Here is a 20,028-nt window from a genome sequence, read left to right as displayed (position 1 = left end):
ACACACACAGAAACATCAGGCCAGAGTTAGCAGACATGTATATGCATGTTAACTAGTGATGAGCAGTGTGATCAAAGCAAAACAGTCAGGACAAAACTGTCAGAAAATTTGACAAGCTGAAACATGTCTTGTCAAACATGTCTGAGTGTCACAGTCGTTATTTATTCACTGTTGGTGAGCACAAGTCATCACTGACATGCACTGTGTCTCAGTGAATCATGGGTAAAAAGGGGGCAGTTTTTCTACCTCTCAGACTGCTGTTGTTTTCATGTGTCTGTTATGAAAATTTACTTAAAAGAGATGTGAAACCTGCACAGGATGCTTCAGCTGAGTTTCTTGAGAGGTAACACTTCCCAAACATGTACTGATAAAAATCTGCTGATTTGGTGTTCTCAGCTGTGTTGCACATGAATGCACCACAACAACCTGATGCTTCAAATTAATCAGTGCTTTCAACAACATTATTACACAATGACACAACACAAAAAAGTTAAAAAAAAAGGATCCCTGTGATTGATTTTATGCCTCATCTGATTTTTTTTATCATATTGAAATCAACAGAAACCAGCGGCTGCCTGTAAAGTAGGAAATGCACAAGTGTTAAGCTGTAATGAAAAGATGTGACTGATTTTGTCCGTTAAGTACTGTAGTTCTTTCTCCATCTCCCACCTCTCATCAGCTGCTGCTTGTGGTTAAGGCAGTCCCTCTCAATAGTGGCGATCTCCAGTTTGTGCTGCTGGATGATTTTCTTCAGAGCTCCATCCAGCTCCTGTTGCTGCTTCTGTAGGAACTCCTGCTCCTGAGGAGCCAGAGAAAGGAGGAACAGTGAGAAACAGCCAGAGGACAGACATGGGGGATCATACAGAGGGACAGCCAAGAGCAGAGAGAGAACAATTGCATCTTACGTATCAAAACTGCCTGAAAGTAAATTACATAATCTTATCAAGTCATCCGCTTCATGTTCAGTACAACACAGAGCACTAGATTTCACATCATCAACTGGAGTAAAGAAGAGGAGACACTCAGAGATCATGGATGGCAACGATCCACAATGGAGGTGAAGAGAGTAAGAAAGAGAAGAAAACAGTTCAGTAGACATTCAGATTCAGTTTTATGTAAGACAACATCTACATCGACATTCAAAATGTCCAGCCTACATTGTGCATGACTCATCACATACTGTGCCATGAGTCATCTATTCATTTAATTTTCTTTTCTAGCTTTATACATGATTTGACAAGATGTAATATTTTACTCTTTAGATTTCAAATACCTAGCTGGTGACAAATTGTAGGTTATGAACGGCTATTATTTAACTATGATTAAATATCATTGATCATGTAATTACACAGAATTAATTTCATCAGAAGAAAATTTCAGTTACATTTTTATTATAATACTGAGTCTAAATTAAACTGGTTAAATTGTGATGCCATAAGCAATACCACTGGCTTTAACATCCATCCTGTGAGGCAGTCAGTCTATATTTGGACCTCAGCTGACAGAGACAAACATGGATCCAGACAGAAGGGGGATCAACAACTACACCACCTCTGGGAAGGAGCATTGTACATGTTTACTCCCAAATTCAATCTAATCTGATGCAAAATGTGTAATACAATATAAATACCATGTAAAATACACAGACTCAATGTAGAACATTTGTGGATCAGTGGAGGGAAATACTGTGCAGGAGAGGAAGAGAGAGCCACTGCACAAACAGAGCGATGACAACACTACAGAAAAGAAAACAACAACACCGCCCATGCTTACATGTGTCGTTCTTATAAATAAAGCTAAATCATCACAGGCCCTCCTGTCGCTTAACTTGTCACACATCTAAGTATGGGCTAGAAACGGAGAGAAACGGGGCGGGGGGACTTACATCCTGCATCTGAGCGTTGAAGAGTGCACATGAGGACAACTGAAAAGACTGTATCATAACCTGGGCCACTGCCTGCGGAGGAGAGCACACAGCGCACTCGCCCTGATCAGGGACAGACATCACACAGCAGGCTGAGGATCTCTTCACTCTCACACAAACACACACACACACACACACACACTGATTCTTCCTAAGTTATGCGGGAGATGGCCCTTTTCCACTTTGGGAATATCGGTGAGTTTGAGGCGCACAGCATAATTCTGGATAAATGTTAGGAGGAATTCCATTAATTAGTAATTAGAACTATTCTCATCTTCTCATGCTTGAAAGCGGCTCATGATTCCAGCCCTTTCTAGTTTAATCCAGCTTGCAACAGAGCAGTTTTGTTAACATACGTTCCATGCTGCTGGTTTATGAGGTGTTAAAATAGCTACCTTTCAAAGAAAAGAAAAGAATGCGTTTTTCCATGTGACTCATCACTAATTCATAAAAGATGTACAAGAAAACAAAGGTTGGAAAAGGCTGTCGGCACAGATGTCTTCTGTGGAAACAAAAGCTGTGTCTGCAGTCGCTCCCTCTTTCCTTCATCCGCTGCTCCCTACTTGCACTCCAGGGGACTCTATATTAAGTAGGAAACTGAGAGCGGATACCTATGAATCATCATTTTGCATCACCACTCACTGTGTGTGTGACATAACTGTGAAGTTATTAATCTCAGGAGGAAAGGTGAAGAACTGCATTGTGGGATGTGTAGTTATAATGCTAATAGTAGTAGTAATAGTAGTAGTAATAGATGCTATAAACTGCATTTTTTGTTTCATTGGGGGAATTTTTTAAGTATCAAATCTATTACAATATATCATTTTATTATGGCTGCAACTAACAATTTCTTTCATTATCAATTAATCTGCCGATTAGTTTCTTCATTAACTGTTTAGTTATAAAATGTCAGGAAATGTTAAAAAATGAGACAAATGTCTTGTTTTGTCAGATCAAACCCAAAAATATTCACTTTATTATCATAGAGGACTAAGAAAAACAGCAAATATTTAAGAAAGTCAGAACCAGTGAAGTTATGTCACTTTTGCTAAAAAAAAATATGATTAACAATGAATTATCACAAAGTTTGCTAAGTTTAATATCATGATACTGTATTAATATCTCATAATGTTTTCTGGAAACTCAATAGTGAAACTATTAATAGATAAAATGTTGGAAGTGGCTATTTTTGGCTTATCTAGTGAGTTAAATACCTGACCAATCAAATTCTGTAAATCCAATATGGCCATAAAGCAGTTCTCTCATCATTGCCCACAATAGCCTAATACTGCCAGGGATTTTAAAGGGACAGTTACCTCAGTATAAATGGTAAGGCAAAATCTCAGACACTGTTTTGCTAATGTTGAGTGAATGTGATGAACTCTGTTGATAATGTCTGACTTTGGATAGCCACCAGGCAAGGAAGTATTTGTATGAGGCTGTACTGTATCTAACACATGTATGTAAGGGTATATATAGTATATAACAAAACTGAGTACACTCATGTGCAATATCACTAAAATGTTAAATGATTCAACATTGAATTATCTTGCAATAACTAATATTTTTAGGGTGGAATGTAGCGTATTTGATCTTATTTATAATTAAAAACAAACAGGTTAGATAGACTCAACTGAAAATAAAGGCCTCAATGTACAACCTCAACGCAACCAAAGTGTGACCACTGAAACAAAAATTACTACGCCTGTGACTTTCAGTTGACACAAATTGCCTGAACAAAGAGAAGAACCTGTGAACACCACAACTTTCTCAGGTTTGAGTTATGTCTCATGCAACATGGCTCCACATGAAAAAGAATTGCCTGAACAAGTAAGAAACCAGATTGTAAGACTTCATAAAGATGGGAGAGGATACAAGATACAAGATCATCAGTAGACTACTGAACCTAAACCAAAACACTGTTGCAGCAGTGGTTAGGAGGTACAGGAAGACCTATATAGTACTATCAATAACAGAACACACAATTCACTATTTATGCAACCTTGCATTGAAAAACAGAGGGGCAAGTGCTTCTGACTTAGCACAAGGATTATCTGTGGAAACTGGCCTTTAAGTGACTGCTCAGACAGTGCAGGAAGTCGACCTCTGCGGACGACATCCAAGAAGTAAACCACTGCTCTCAAAACGGCACAAATATGCAAGATTAAACTTTGCCAAAGAACATGAACAGAAGCCTGATGAATGCTGGCAGCACATTCTTTGGTCATATGAAACCAAAATAAATTTATTTGGATCAGATGGAGTCCAGCATGTTTGGTGTGGACCTGGCCAGGACTACCACAGTAACTGCATAGTGCCGACTGTGAAACACGGAGCTGGGAGTGTGCTCATATGGAGCTGCATGAGTGCAAAAAGTCTAGGGGAGATGACATTTATAGATGGCACAATGAAAACAGTTTGTATACCCAAATATTGAATGAAAAGACGACTCCCAGTCTTAAGGAGCTTGGCAGGAGAGGAATTTTCCAACAATGATCCCAAACACACTGCAAAAATTCCACAAGAGTTTTTAAAGTAGAAAAAAGTGAAAACTATGACCTGGCCAAGTATGTCCCCTGACTTGAATCCAACAGAACACCTTTGGAGTATTTTAAAGTGGAAGGTAGAGCAACAAAACCCCTTCCAGCAAAGAGCAGCTGAAAAGAATCATCTGTGAAGAACGACAACATCTCTCCACAGATTTGTTCTAGACTGGTATCATTCATGCCCAGGACCATCCTATCTGCCATCAAAAATAAAGGCAGTCATACAAAATATTGAAAAATAAAAGAATGGGGTCTCAACAATGACGGGTTTGCTGACTTTTGTTGCAGGTCGTTCCTAAATATGGATCTTTCATTATAGTTTAATTAGCAAAATATTCTGTTTTTTAAAATGAATTGGCTTAATTCTTCTTGGGTTTTGTCAAAAACAAATAAAACTGTATTACATGGACAGGATTTGTAATTACATTTTAGTGATATTGACAGGGGTGTACTCAGTTTTGTTGTATACTGTATAAAGTATATTGTCATATTGCCCAACCCTACCTAAAATGCCTAAAAAAAAAATATATATATAGCGTACTAAGTAGTAAATAGGCAGCGATTACAGACACAGCCATAGTTTGTATTTGTGTATATGAAAACCTTACCAGAATAGATCAGGTTATAGGGAGAGAGAAAAGCACATGGAGAGAGAAAAGATAATCTCTTACTCTTTCACAGAGTAAGAGACAGCAGGTGATGGTTTACCTCAGCAGTCTTAAGGAGCGATAGGTCCTCCTTTATGCGTTTCATGAGCTCTTTTCTCATGTGTTTGGGTGACTGTCCAACTTCTTGTTTGGCCTAAAGTGTATGTGCAGAAACTGGTTGACGCTGTACATAATTTGAAAAGCTAACAAAGTTGGCCTACAACAGTAGAAGACATGCACGGCCCAGTTTGAGAGGAAATATGTCGCATCCAGCCACCGATTAGAAGTCAGCATGCTCAATCCCCATGGCCTGAGTTTGATGTCCTTATGAACTAGTCAGTTTTTTGATTAGTAGCTGCTCAGAGTACGTCAGAACTGTCAGCTTGAACTGCATGAGTTAGAATCATATCATGGAAAGAAAGATTTGCCTGGTACATGGTAGAAGATGTACATACGGCTCACCCTGCATTACTTTGCATTCAATTAAGTCCCACAACTATCAAGATGATTATTTTCCCTTTTGAAATCAAAGAGCAGAGTAACTGAGCTGGAATCAGTTTAACAGTCCTGACTTGTAGACTGTTCACAAGCTCTCAGTTTATAACTGCAGATTAATTTATAAATGCAGATTAGACTTCACCGATGCATCACGTTAAAATAATTAAATAAATGCTTCAAGTCTTGTTATGTTAAAGACGATTCTATATCAGTTACTCTGATGCAAGAGTTATTATTTCCCCAAATTTCCCCAAACACCACTTGGAAAAATCTTCAAAAGCTGGCCATCCCATGACCAAAGCCACCTCACACACTCACACAAAAGACATGGTTAGTTACATAGACAAAAACAGTACATTTTGAACAAGGAATACAACATTGCAAAGAACAAAAACGACACATTTCATTAATAGGTAATAGCGTATATTTTTGCAGCTAAAAAACACAACAGCGTAAATAGCCACAGACAGAAGCAACCACTTTGAGCCAACCTGCAATAAGATGATACTTAAAATGAAAATATCCTCTACATGGCCTAGAAAAATAGCGCGAAGCACAACCACCGAGGCATCATAATGCGCAATGTAATACAAATGGCATTGTTGCCATGAAAAAGCTGCATAAAGCGAAACACACAATCTATTGACAAAGCATGTTAACACTGCCTGCCAAGCAGAGAAAGAGCCAGAAAAGTCTAATAAAGACCTCTCATATATGTATCACAACCCCAGCACTCCATCCTCATAAGGTTTTATGCTTAGCCTGAGATTGAACTTTTATTAAATAGTTCTCTAAAAATAACAAATAGACTCAGTAGCACAGTATTGCTTGTGAGGCAACCAGAGGCCTCGGGGCAGATGAATAATGGATACAACAACATGCAGCTAGCAGCATCTAGGAGTAAGATAGCACAGTCTGCCAGTTGCTATCGTTTGCACACATACAGTACAGTCCTAAGCACGACAGCAAGGCAAACCACTCCCAGAGAAGTGATATGCCACAGAGTAAGCTGTTAAACACATGCACCATTAAACAGCTCGTATCTATGACATGCAAATGAGTGCGAACCGAACCTCCAGCAGCTAAGAGCTAATCAGCCCACTAAAAGCCACTTCCATGCAGGCACGGTCATGCATGACGTACCTCTTTCTTCCGGTTCTTGAGCATGTTTTGGAACTTGGAGAGCTCCTTGTCTTGATCCGCTTTGATGCGTTTGGCCTCGTCTCGGAGCCGGCTGGTGTGATCCTGCTCCAGGCGCTCGATGGTTTGCTTCTGCTTCTTTTCCAGGTTCTCCACTTCTTGATCATATTGACGCTTCTTAGCCTGCACAGACAGAATCACGGGACATGTCACACACACAGTGAGTGGCATCAGTGAGATGACTTGACTTATCATCAAGATGATGATAAGTGTTTATATGTGATACAATATTATAAGAGTAGGTCCCCCCGTCAGATTTACTTAAAGTGCCCCTCCACTTATTACTTCAGTTGGATGTTTGAGCTTCACTGTGCAGAATGATGTATGTACAGTTTGACAGTAGAAGTGCATATTCAGCTGCTGAAGGGGGAAAGTTTCTCTGTGCTCACCAAAAATCTAAGTTCAAGGCCCAATGAGAACTAGTTTAGAGCCAATTATGGTCCAATATGCAACTTGCAAGTGTGGAAACCTTCAGTGCACATACACTGGGAATGGACTTTTCTGTGAAGTAGGACACATCTTCTATCCAGAAGTTAAATGTTTGGAATGAAAAATTTTTGCTTATTCATAGAATCTGGATTTTTCAGGGTCATTGCATGAGATGTAATTTTTGGATTTTAACAAGGTAATTGAACTTTTTTTTTTGTGGAAAACTCATATCAAACATAAATTATTATTTTAGGCGTAAGAGTATTTTTATATGTCGTAAAACATGTGTGGAGGGGATGTTTAACTTTGAGGTGAACTTTGAGCTTGATTCCAGGGAGGTGGCCAAATAAAAAACATCACACCACTGTGGTATGAACAGTCTGACTCACTGTAGTTTCCTGTTCAAAGCGCCGGTAGATCTGCTCTCTCTGCTGCTGCAGCTTGTTGCTGAGCTGCTGCTGAGCCCTCTGCTCTTCTTTCTGCAGGAGGCGCAGCTCTCTCAGCTCCTGCCGCCTGAGGAAACCACGCCAGCAGTGTAATTATTCACAAAAGACATTTTTTGCTTCTTTATATATTTTTTTCTTATATGCAAATTTAATTTTTAATTCAATATTAATCAATATTTAATAGGAGACTTTTGTTTTCCAGCTTTGATGTTCCTGGTCTCCTCTTTTTGTGAATCTGTAGTTGTTAAATTGATACATGTTAACTCATACTGCATACTGATATAAGGTCATGAACCTAACATCAAATAGTCAGACAGCACTTGTGTAAACAGTCGGAGCAGCATGTCTCATGTCTTTAAAAGGCAACATGGAAGATGACAGTAACATAATGCAGTATTCATCACAGGAGATAACCCATCTGGCATTTGTAAAAAAGCTGTGGGAGCTGTGAAATGAACAAGAACTATTTAAGGCAGGCATGTTAAATAGGTCATGTCCCATATTTAGACCAACAGTATAGCAAGAAAATTAGAGACAGACATACCTCAGGAACCTCATCTCCTCGCTCTTGGTGTCGTTATCTGTCACTATTTTTGATGTTGTCACACTGACCTCCACACCATCCACCATGAACTTACGTGTCTTCTTCAGAGTCTTCTTCTGACGTTTTGACTCCTGCCAAAGAAAACAGAGATGTTTTGGGATTTCAGATGATCAAATTCGTGTTGATATTTGACAACTGAGGTTATAAGTGAGGGACAGATTATATTACCTGCATTGACACTGAGCCCCCTTCTTTGCTCTTGGACAGGAAGCTGGAGATGGACAGATTGAGGTCAAGGCTGTTGCTATCGGCAGCAGAGCTGCTTCCCGAGTCAGAGTCCTTCTCCACATCCGGCTTGATCACAGCAGGGCTTCCCTGTTCTGTCTTGGTTTCTGAATCAGTTTCACTCTCTGGGACATAGACAGAATTTTGTGATGTGCTCTCATCTGCATAAGTAGTTTTCTCCTCATCTTCCTTCACAGGGACATCCTTAGATGGGAGCGCTTGTTCCGAATCCTCAGAGGTGTCTTTGACTTCATCACAGACTCCATTTGTGAATTCAGTTGGTGCCTCCTCCTCCACGTCAATCTCCTCTCTGGCCTGATTCTCTTGTTCAGGCTGCTCTGCCTCCTCAGGGGCCTTCTCCTCAGGCTTCTCTTCTGTCACCTCACTTGGCTGATTTTCTGCAACCTCCTTCTCAACCAAAACCTCAGCAGAGGACTCATCCACATTTGACTTTGTTTCTGTGTCTCCATCTATATTTGTGTCCATTACATTTGATTCTGGGCTTGATTCTATGTTGTTCTCTTTGTCCATATTTACATCTGTGCCATTAGCCATATCTGATATTCTGTCCTCTGTCACTTTGTGTTGAGGAATCTCCTCATCTGGTTCCTTGCCTTCTTCTTCTGCCTGCTCTACTTCTGATATGGATTCTGGCTTTTCTGGTGTATCTTCAAGTTTCTCCTCTGATTCTCTAGTTTCAGTAAGCCGTTGATTTGACTCACTTTCTTCCGTACCTGCTTCTTTTTCTTCCTCTTCTGTCACCTCTTCGGGCTCTTTTTCTACCTCTAATACTTGTGGAGATTCACCCTCAGTTGTCTCTTCTTGTGTCTCCTTCGGTTCCTCTGTTGTTTCTTGACCCTCTGTCACAGGCTCTTGGGTGTGCACTGCATCTAAAGATTCTTCTGGCTGTGATACTACAGGCTCAGCAGAAATCTCTTCAGCTTGACCATCTTCTGGTTTAGGCTCTGTAGAATCTTGTGAGATAAAGTCCTTGGGTGGCTCTATTTGCCTGGAGGCCAGGTCTTCATTACTGGTATCAGACACTTCATTGAGTTTCTCCTCCTCTGTCTTGTCTACCTCACTTGTTCCCAGTCCTTCGTCAGACAGCTTATCACTGGTCCTGTCCTCAGTAGCTTCAGCCTCAGTCTTTTCCTTAACGGATTCCAGCGTGGAAGGAGTTGGTGGAACTTTGTCATCCTCTGAGCTGGCCACACTGGCATCTGATGGTGCTCGCTTGTGTCCAGAAGCCGCCTGAGCCAAAAGTTAGAAAAATATGGAAAGTTTTTCATGAGGATAAGTTTGATTGATTCCAAAAAACAATAACTTTCAGAGCTCATATGCCATTTGAGTAAAATTATGAAATTATATTATAAAACTACATACCAGAGGTGTTTCAGCCTCTTCTTCCTCTTCTTCCTCTTTACTGTCCTCAATCTCCTCTGTGACTTCAGCTTTGGCCTCAGCTATGAGCTCTCTGAGAGGTTTGCTATCAGTTACACTAGTGACAAAAGGATGCTACAAGGATGGACAGGGAAACAAGATCGAAATGAAACTTTAATCTCGATCCATCACAAACTGTCGGGCAGAATCAAATACAAGCAAAAACAGCAAAACAGTAAAATAACACCCTTTAAAATAAGACAAATTCAGATTAATATTCTTATTAGTGTATGCATTCTTTGGGTTATACTGTAGGCTGTGTAAATAGTTGCATACTGTGTGATAACAGGAGGGCAGCTTACCTGTAGAAGCTGTACAGGGCCCCACCTATTGTCCACATTCTTATCAAGTGCTTTCCGCAGGAAGTCACTGAATTCTGGCGACCTTTCAAGAATAAATAACAAAGAGTTTGCTGAACATAAAACACAGTCAAAGCCCCTGGGTCCTGCTTTGTGCAATAAAATTAATACAATTCTTTCCCCTGTGGCCATTTAACTAAGCATTAACAATTTATAGCCCTTTCGCACATTAAACAGTCCGGAAACATTCCAGTGCCACCACTCTAGTTATCACCAGTACGCCATCTCACCAGCGAGAGGGATGCATGAGTGTGGGCGGCTCGGACTTGGCTATTTTCAGCAGCACTCTCATGGGATTCATCTCGTGGTTGGGTGGCTCAATCTGCGCCAGCTCTATCAGGGTCACCCCGAGGGACCAGATGTCGGCCTTGTAGTCGTATGGACGGTCCTTGGAAGTTTCGCACATCACCACCTCTGGGGCCATCCTGCATAATGAGAAGTCAGTGGATTTGTAATTAGCATTAAGGAGAATTTGGACTGCATGTGAATGTGTGCATTCAGGAGTGTTCTTTGATATCATTCTGATACATACAGGGTAATGCTATTTCCTTTACTTTTGGAGGGAAACATAAAAATAGAATGTGTGCATTTGGGTCTGTAAAGATAGGAAGCCTATTCACCATTTAAAGCTGAGGTCATCAAACACTCAGCTGTATTTAACTTGCTGATTAGGCTTTTCCCATTATCCCTCATTCCATGACAGCTTTTGTGATACCACATTGAAAAATAATCACCCCTGGCTGTGGGACACGCTAGGACAATTATGGATGGAGAGGGGTGAATACCCCCTTGTATCCAGGCAGCATGACTCACCAATACGGAGTGCCGATGAAAGAGTCTCTTCTCTGTAACGTCTTGGTATTTTTAGCAGACACCCCAAAGTCAGCTGAAAGAGGAAATGAATTAATATTCTCTTTTTCAATGAATCAACCTCAACTGTACAATGACACTTCCTGTATTTAACAGTGAATTCATTGCAACTGAAGATATGAAATAGCAGACATCATTCTTAACTAACCTGATTCATGCTTTCAAATATGAAGCCCATAAGTGGACAGAAAAGTCTCAATATTCCTTTTATAATGCTCTTAGAGTCCATCATCACTTCCAGCAGTTATATTACCTGTGCGACTATTTTAGCCTGCTCTCTTTTTCTCTTACAGTATGCAGAGAGCTCTATCATTAAGTCCCTGGCGACTGCTTGATAATTATTGTTTGCCAGGCTCCGTCATGACCCTCTGCCTACAGAACGTGAATCATCCGGGAACCAGCAGCTTCGGATGCAACAGCAGCAACATGAATACTTCTGAAATATTATGTAACCAGTTCAATGTATCACCAACCAGTTCTGTCCTTTAGGGCTACAGAAAACACATTATTTTGTTTTGTAACTTTTTTGCACTTGAAACTGTACCAAATGGCACATGAATGACTCATTCCAATTTTACAGTGCAATGCATTTGTCGCCACTGTCCCCAAAGTCACATAGCTCAGCTGGTTGCTACAGCTCTGATGGAGAAGGGATCCAAAATTGACTTTACTAATTAGCTTTTTAAGCCTATTAGTGTTAGCCCTGCAGGAAAGTTCTGAGTGGCCACCGAGGACACAAGCTGAGAGAGAAATCAACAATGAATCAGCTATTGTTCTGTGTAGTATCCTAAAGAGTATCTTGACATGTGCTTAGCTGGAAGATGAGTGATCGTTCAATTCTGAATAACCCTTCACAATTAATGAAACATTAAGATGGCATATGTAGCAGCAAAGATTAGAGATTTTTTTTTTTTTTTTTTTTTTACCAAGTTTCACATCTCCCTCCAAGGAGAGGAGAATATTCCCAGCTTTCAAGTCTCTGTGGATGACCTTGTTCTCATGGAGGTAGATTAAGGCATCCAAGGTCTGTTTACACACCACGCGGATCTGGGGCTCTGTCAGTGGCCGCTCGAGTTCTGTGGATAAATGTACAGATAGTTCATGAGTCATATTTTGATCCAGATCGTGTTATTATTGTGATGAACTTTTACAAACAGATTGGGCCATTTTTACATGTAAATATCAAGTGTGATGGCCTGATGATATCCAATAGCAACCAGATGACAAAACTCCACCCTTTCACAAGTCCAGCATGTATGACTGGACAAGTCTGGTGGAAGAAATTTGTAATAGGTGAGTCACACAACAGATCAGAATCCACCAACATTCAACAGTGGACTGAATTAAAGGGTATCCGCTATGTTAAAATAATTCACACATAAGATGTGGAGAGGTGTTTCTTCAAGCCTCAAAGTAAGAGAAAGAATCTGCAGGCATTAGAAGTGGACTAACCACTCCTTGAAATCTGAGCTACAATAATTATACACTTGGAATGGTCTCTTCAACTGGGGAGAAGGAAAAAAAATCCCACAGAGGCTTCTGGATGGAATAAAAAGCGTTGGCACTTGGGGATAGAGCAAAGAAAAAGCACCAGAACTTTATAGTGTTTTTCAGTTTCCCTGAATGAATGAGGGACTTACCCAGCATGATGGCATCCACTGCGCCACCCGCACAGAACTCAATCAGAATCTGAAACAGTAAAACAAAAGAAAATGAAACTATAAGAAGAATGAAGTGTAATGTAATGCACCCCAACATTAAAACTCTAACTAAGCAAATTATTTGTTTAAAAAAGGAACATGTCATCCAAGGTAGATGAATCACATGACCTTTATAGGAAATACATCAGCACCCCTATTCTATGTTATTGATTACACTGTGAAGACATTCCAAGAAGCTGATCAATCAGACATTAAACCACCATACTGAGCATCCTCTACAAACATATCCTTTCTTTTCCATTTCAGAACAATCTTTATGTTCCAGTCCTGCCAGGTATAGACAATGACTGGGATCCTTTCCTTGTTTGTCATTGTAGGATTATTTTCAATGCAATGCACCTGTTCTTCAGGATTTTTATGAAAAAAAGTGTGCAGAGGATGGTAGTGATGGTTGATCATCCTATTTGAACTTTTCAAAAAAAAGGGGGGAAAAAAAAAGTATTCCGCGCAAGTGTAAACGCCTTGTTGACTCACATCCAGGATATTTCATCACACATTCTGATGAAAAAAATATTTCCTCATTTTGTTAAGTCAAGATGTCAGATGTAGCACAGACAGTTTCATTCCTGGAGGAGAGACTGTTAAATGCTTATCACATATAACTGTCCAAGCTCTTTATACTATATCTAACCTATATCATTTGCATTAGGGGAAAATGTGAGTAGAAGTATCCTAATGAAATAAGCCAGCCAGAGTCAATAAATTAAACAGCCTAATTTATTGATTTATTCATTTACTTGTCTACTGCTGAATGAAAGTCTATATAATATACCACTTAAAATTAAAAGTTGATTTGAGCAATACTCAACAGAAGTGCCTTCAACACAGAATAAATCTGCTAAAACCAAATGACCCGCTGTTGAATAATACAACAATGAAACACAGTTAAGTCTGTGAGGCAGCAGTGCATTAGATAAACACAACATAATTCCCTAATACTGTTACCGAGATGTAAAACTGACCAGTGTCTGACCTCAGTTGTAACAGCTGATGTAATGTACCCTACCGCCGCTTTATCTGTATTGGCTTTGCCAGCACGTTACTTGGCAGCTCGTGGTATCAGATGATACATGAAAATCAATCAAAGCTACAACCGAGCACTCTCTTCTATTCAGGGACTCAAACAAAGAGAGACAAGAGGGAAAACCTAGTGGTTGTTCCTGTTCTGCATAACAATTTATTGTGCCACAAGTTTGTAATTTACATTCTTGTGATTCTGACAGATGTTACAACTCTGAACAAATTCAAATTTGCTGATCATAATCTTAAATTGAACATCACACATGCAAATAAGTCCTCTCATTTGAAGCAACATATTTGTATTGACTAATCTTTTGTAGGAAAAGGAACATATTGTACATTAACTCAACACCCAACACATGCAAAACAAAGGCAGTTACACATTAAAGACGGGGCCGGAGGGATAACCTGCATGCAGATCTGAATTATTCACAGGCACTTTCTCCAGCCACCACAACCACTCCATTATCTTCCCATAGATGTGGCCAGTCCACAAGGGATAGTCACATGACACCACCTGCCAGGACCTAATTGCTCGGGGGCCTCTTACTGCACACAGCATGAGATCTACTGACTATGTATTAAACGGCACTGTGACTCAACTTTCCGCTCGTGGCAACAAAGCTTAATAAGGGTATTAAAATAAGCAGATGCAGCACTCTTTTAAAATGAGCCCTTGTCACTAAATAAGCTCAAAATGGGAGGTGTTCAGTTATTTGACAAACAGGATACTGTTGAAAAACTATTTATTACACAATCTCTATAGATTACATCACAGCACAATACTCACTTAAAGATACTACCCATCACTCTCTTATTGTGGGGCCATTTCATTAAACTGCATTATACTGTACTATTGTTGTTGATGTTGTGTCCACTTCATGTGTAATATACAGTGTGTTGGTGAAACAAACAGAATATCAACCCTTAACTTGCATACTGCTTCACTAATTAACATAATTAGGGCTACAACAATTAGTTTCATTATCGATTAAGATGCCAATTATTTTCTCAATTAATCGTTTTGTCTATAAAATGTCAGAAAATATTGATGCCTGTCATAATTTCTTAGAGCCCAAGGTGACATCTTCAAATGTTGTGTTTTGTTTGACCAAAAAAATCCAAACATATTCACTTTACTAAGTGGGCTGCATTTATATGGCGCCTTTCTGGTCTTCCAACCACTCAAAGCGCTTTACACTACACGCCAACATTCACTCATTCACACACACATTTATATACTGACGGCAGAGGCAGAAGGTGCCAACCTGCCCATCAGGAGGACTTTCTAATGCTCATTCACACACCGATGGCGCAGCCTTCGGGAGCAATTTAGGGTTCAGTGTCTTGCCCAAGGACACGCCGGGGATCGAACAGCCCATGTTTCGATTAGTGGACGACCCGCTCTACCTCTGAGCCACAGTCGCCCCACTATTAAGTATGACACATAAAGCTTCAAATCCTCACATTTGAGAAACTGCAACCATCAAATGTTCAACCTTTTTTTGACAAAAAAATGACGAAAAACAATTATTTGATTATCAAAATAATCGGTGATTCATTTTCTGTCAATGGACTAAATGATTAATTGATTAATTGTTGCAGCTCTAAACATAATCCATAAATTAAAATGGATTTACATGTATTTTAAATGGATACATTTATAATACATTATTATATATGTTTTTTTTTTCAAATTATGAACCGTGACTGATGAGAAGTCAGGCAAATCTGAAGTTGAACACACAGTACTAGCCTCTTATTAGGCTCTGACTGTGTCACATTGTCAGTTTTAAACTCTTCAAATGTAGGCGACAGGAAAAAATGCACTGCTCTTATCCTTTAATTTAATGATATACTGTAAGAGTCCTTTGGGAAACAGCATAACGAATAGTGGCTTGCGATGAATTTGTGTGTCTCCATGCGTGACTGGTTCACTGCCTCTGTGTCTCCTTGGCTTCAAATCAACAGCAACACACGAGCAAACAAAAAAACAGTTCCCTCAGTCAGGCACTTACTTACCCAAAGTTTTCCTTCAAAATAGAAGGCATCCAGCAGTTTAACAATGTGATGATGGTTACAGGAGGCCAGAATGTCAATCTCTACCATGTAGTCCTCCAACTCATCCTCTGTCTTTGTGTCAATAACCTTGGCGGCAGCGAGGGTCCCATTCTGCTTGTTTTGAGCCTAAAATTGACACAGACAAAAAATGGGAAATCTTGGATTACATTCTCACAATTCAAGGTGTATAAATGATGAAATAAGGAGAGAGACAACAAAGAGAGGGATTGTGTCAAAGAGTATGTTTTCAATATATTTCTAATACTTGATGGCCGAGCTACTGAACAATCAGCTTGGCTAGAGTGGCTGTTGTGAAGGGACATCCATCAACATTAACAATTTCCTTTCAGACAAAAGCAATTTTGGAGGAGGAACAATAAGCACTGGAGCACTTTATAGCGTGTGTAGCTGAATGCAATCTCCTAGGAGGATCACATCTCTATAAATACATTTCATAGAGACTTTATGATAACAGGTTGTTATATTCTGAAAAGGAAAATAACTGTAGAAAAAAACCCCACAGAACCCATTTCAAGTAAAAATATTTACAATATACCCCATCATCTTCTGACCTACTCTAACACAAACGGTTCTTGTGAAGCGTGCTCACTTCCTCATCTTCTTTCTTTCCTTTCACTTAGACACGCCTACCGTAAAGTCAGATGTGAAGTTCGAGTTGCAGCAATTTAGATATTATAGCAAATTAACAATTATTTAATAGGCCTTCTGATTGGGGAAAAAGCTTATGTTCATCTATACTGTGGTAACACACACACACACACACCACACTTTCTCACTTTCATATTCCCCATTAGGCTGCACTGAAGAGAATAATACAAAAAAATTCCCATGCCTCCTGTCAAACAACAACAAACTGAGGAGTTCTTTTAGGGCCAGCTTTGGACTTCATGTTTATGGATACAGACATAATCTCTGGGAGTTAAGGAAAAAGAAAAGGGAGGGAGAGCTAGAATGTGTCAGACCCTATATTTACACATTTCTGACCCGATACACACCCTGTCTCTTTCCCTTTGTGCTAGTTGACGCCTCTCTCAATTTTTGTCTCTCATAAAACAGGTACATGAATTTGACGATGTGAGTGATGGGCGATGTGTGAAGAGATATAGATTATATAAGCAGTTCACAGTAGGTGTTAACAATGTCTTTGGCATGTCTCTTTACTAATTAAATGTACAGTAGAACCATCATGTTAGATGTGTATATGAAGTCAGAACTCTTTTGCTGGCAATCACCCTGCCCAAATGAGGCAGCCATCAAAAGCCTGTGAAATAACTGATGAAGTATGTTAATTGTATTGTGAACTGCAACTCCCCCCCACAACGCTCTGTGTGGGAACAAGGAGTCAATACATTGTAAAGGTGTATATTTATCAGCATATTTATTTTCTTCTGAGAGAGCATGAAAGTCTTCTGGCTTTTGTCACAGTTTGCTAATCAAATAATAAGGCTTGGAAACTGGCAGATGAAGATTTCTGGGCTATTAGCTGTATTATTTGATCACAAGAGTTCCAGGAAGGAACCATGTAAGAGCCACAGAGAGAGTGAGCAAGAGAAAGCTGTTCAACAGGGTTTACTGCAATAAAATGGTCCTGAATTGATGACGGCATGGAGGTGCATGCAAAGTTGATTTCCACCAATTGTGTGTGTTAGATTTGTATCATACACCTTACATTTCCTGGAAGTTGTTCAAACAGGTTGTATTTAAATTATGTTTAAAAAAGGAAAACTCAAGGACATACAGTATACTGGTCTATGGACAAGGCTGAATTTCTCTCATGTTGTTGACCTTTTCAAAAGGTGATCTCAGCCCAACACAAATTCACACAAAGATAACCTGCACAAGTACGTCAGCTAGCAGCAGAGATTACAGGTGGTGGACACAAAACCTTGAATACCTTGTGATAAAATACAATCCAACACCACACACTACAGCTTTAGAAATAACCACAGAAGGAAACAACTGCTCTCTCCACTACTCTCTCAACAAAAACAGAAAATTATAATCTCCACAAAGGTAGCTAGCTATTTTATTCAATTGCATGATGCTGTTCTGGTGTTACTGATATTATGTCCACCTCATGTATAATGTTCAGTATGTGTTGATGAAACAAAAAGACCATCAACCTCAAGTGAGAAATTGTTAACCACTACACTAAATTTACGCACACACCTGTCACAATGTAAGGCGTTATCTACTGTCCACTGTCAATGTAAACAAAGTCCATTTTCACAACTGCCCAATTCTACAAGGCTGGCAATAACATGTTTGTCTTTAAAGGCACCTGCTCTCAGGATTTTTTTTTTTAAACAGCTTATCAGTGTGTCCTGGGATCTCTCCACGCAACCTTAGACAATCCAGTTTGGCATCTGTGAGGCTGTGTTTATTCTGTGGTAGAGAACCACTCCTTCAACAGTTTGACTGAGGCCAAGTGCAACTCAATGACAAGGCAAAGTCATAATTATAACCCGAAAATGTCGCTGGGCCTACCTAAAACCTCAAAAATAGGAAATGCCCCTGACACAGTTAGGTGGCGAGTTAAAGCTGTTACTACACACAGAGATCTAGTTTATCTTTTTTTGTATTTCCTCACCGGTTAGATTCAAGTAGGCCATGTGTTAGGCAAGTGACAGTTAGAATACAGGATGCAGTGTGAGTAAACTGTCATAGCAAACATTTGAATCGTAAATTTTAATTAATGAGGGTCTAAGGATGTGGCCTGACCGTGGGTTGTCACTGCTGTCATCTAATGATGTAAATTATGACCTGCAGACAGCAACATGAAACACAGCGGAACCAAGTGTCTACGAAATGGGTTAGAAAATCCCAAAGCGGGCGTAATATGTTATTATTACCTTGTATACTTTCCCAAACGCTCCATCTCCAAGTTCCCCAATGATGTCCCAAATCTCCTCTGGGTTGACGTCTCTGTGTACATGTTCATACTGCTTCTTCTTCTTATCAGGCCCTAACTTGAATATCTTCCGAAAATTGAAAAAAGACATCTTTTTTCGGATGTAGCTCAACTACAGTGCCGTGGATGCAGTCTGTTCGGTTATTTCCGCCAAGAAATGAACAGTAGCGGTCCCTCCCGATGCGGAGTTCAAAACGGCTATCGAAATAACAGCATACAGGCGGTGAACGGAGACAAACAATATGCTGCTGTAGCCATTCAGCTAATGATAATGTCAATTATAACTTCCCCTCGACGGCAGTTAGTCACAATCACATCATAGCTAGCAGTGTTCACAGGACGCTGGTCGAGAAGGTGAAGGATACAGAGAAGAGTTCGCTGTTCCGCACAGGCTGGTGTTTCCGTTTTCAACGGCTGAAATGAAATGACACAATAAATACCGACCGTAGCATCACACTCAACACGACGTTTTCATTATTTTTTTTAACGTTACCACGAAAAAAACAGGCAGTCAAAGGACCCCATGCCTCGGTTGGCTGACCACACAGAAGTTAGCGGACCAGCGTCTAGGTAGCTAACGGAAATATTTTGAATTTCCGTTAAAGCCGTTGAAAAATAAAACCGTTACGAACAGTCATACAAGGGACCTAGTACATATCATAGAAACGTTTAACCGTCAATGAAGAACTCGTGGTTGCTTTGATATCAGCCGTTTTGCATCAAGCGTACGTTACATCTGTTTTGTTGGATGAAAACGCATTTTCCACAGAACACATCATCCTTAAATGTCTCAAGTGTGAAAGTGTGTTTTGCTAGGTTGGTTTTGGATTGTCGCAGCAACGCAAAAGACCCACTCAAATGCTTTTACGTCGGAGGCTAAATGGAGATGTTTCCGCTGTTAGTTGTTTTATCACTAGTTAGCTTGACGCAGTTGGGTAGCTGTATCGGTTTCCTGAATCTCTTCGACAGGACGTTTTCTACCACGCATGCTGCTCGTGTTCCTGTCGTCATGATGAGAGAAAAAAATGGTAGAAGTTGTTTCAGCATGTAGCCTCAGTTAGGGCCAACATAATGATGCAAGGAGTCAGCTGATGCAACTGATCAGT

General features: G+C 39.9%; 1 protein-coding gene across 2 annotated transcripts in view; it reads right to left on the bottom strand.

The window, feature by feature from the left end:
* The window catches only part of slka (STE20-like kinase a), a 23,680-nt gene extending 3,652 nt beyond the window's left edge, over positions 1–20,028 (bottom strand). The window contains exons 1-14 of one of the 2 annotated variants that reach the window (XM_042434327.1): positions 18,864–20,028; positions 15,952–16,116; positions 12,829–12,877; positions 12,115–12,264; positions 11,132–11,204; positions 10,549–10,743; positions 10,262–10,343; positions 9,903–10,034; positions 8,463–9,770; positions 8,235–8,365; positions 7,634–7,757; positions 6,759–6,938; positions 1,886–1,957; positions 670–799 (exon numbers count right to left, since the gene is read on the bottom strand). In XM_042434327.1, the coding sequence (XP_042290261.1) occupies positions 670–799; positions 1,886–1,957; positions 6,759–6,938; positions 7,634–7,757; positions 8,235–8,365; positions 8,463–9,770; positions 9,903–10,034; positions 10,262–10,343; positions 10,549–10,743; positions 11,132–11,204; positions 12,115–12,264; positions 12,829–12,877; positions 15,952–16,116; positions 18,864–19,013 (2,941 nt within the window). In that variant the 5' untranslated portion in view covers positions 19,014–20,028. The remainder of the gene's footprint in view (positions 1–669; positions 800–1,885; positions 1,958–6,758; positions 6,939–7,633; positions 7,758–8,234; positions 8,366–8,462; positions 9,771–9,902; positions 10,035–10,261; positions 10,344–10,548; positions 10,744–11,131; positions 11,205–12,114; positions 12,265–12,828; positions 12,878–15,951; positions 16,117–18,863) is intronic. The other variant, XM_042434328.1, reaches the window with a different exon arrangement.

The sequence above is a fragment of the Thunnus maccoyii genome, chromosome 14 (genome assembly GCF_910596095.1).
Source record: "Thunnus maccoyii chromosome 14, fThuMac1.1, whole genome shotgun sequence".
NCBI classification, from domain to species: domain Eukaryota; kingdom Metazoa; phylum Chordata; class Actinopteri; order Scombriformes; family Scombridae; genus Thunnus; species Thunnus maccoyii.
Note: the sequence above shows the minus strand (reverse complement) of the source record. Positions and strands in the feature narration are given on the sequence as shown.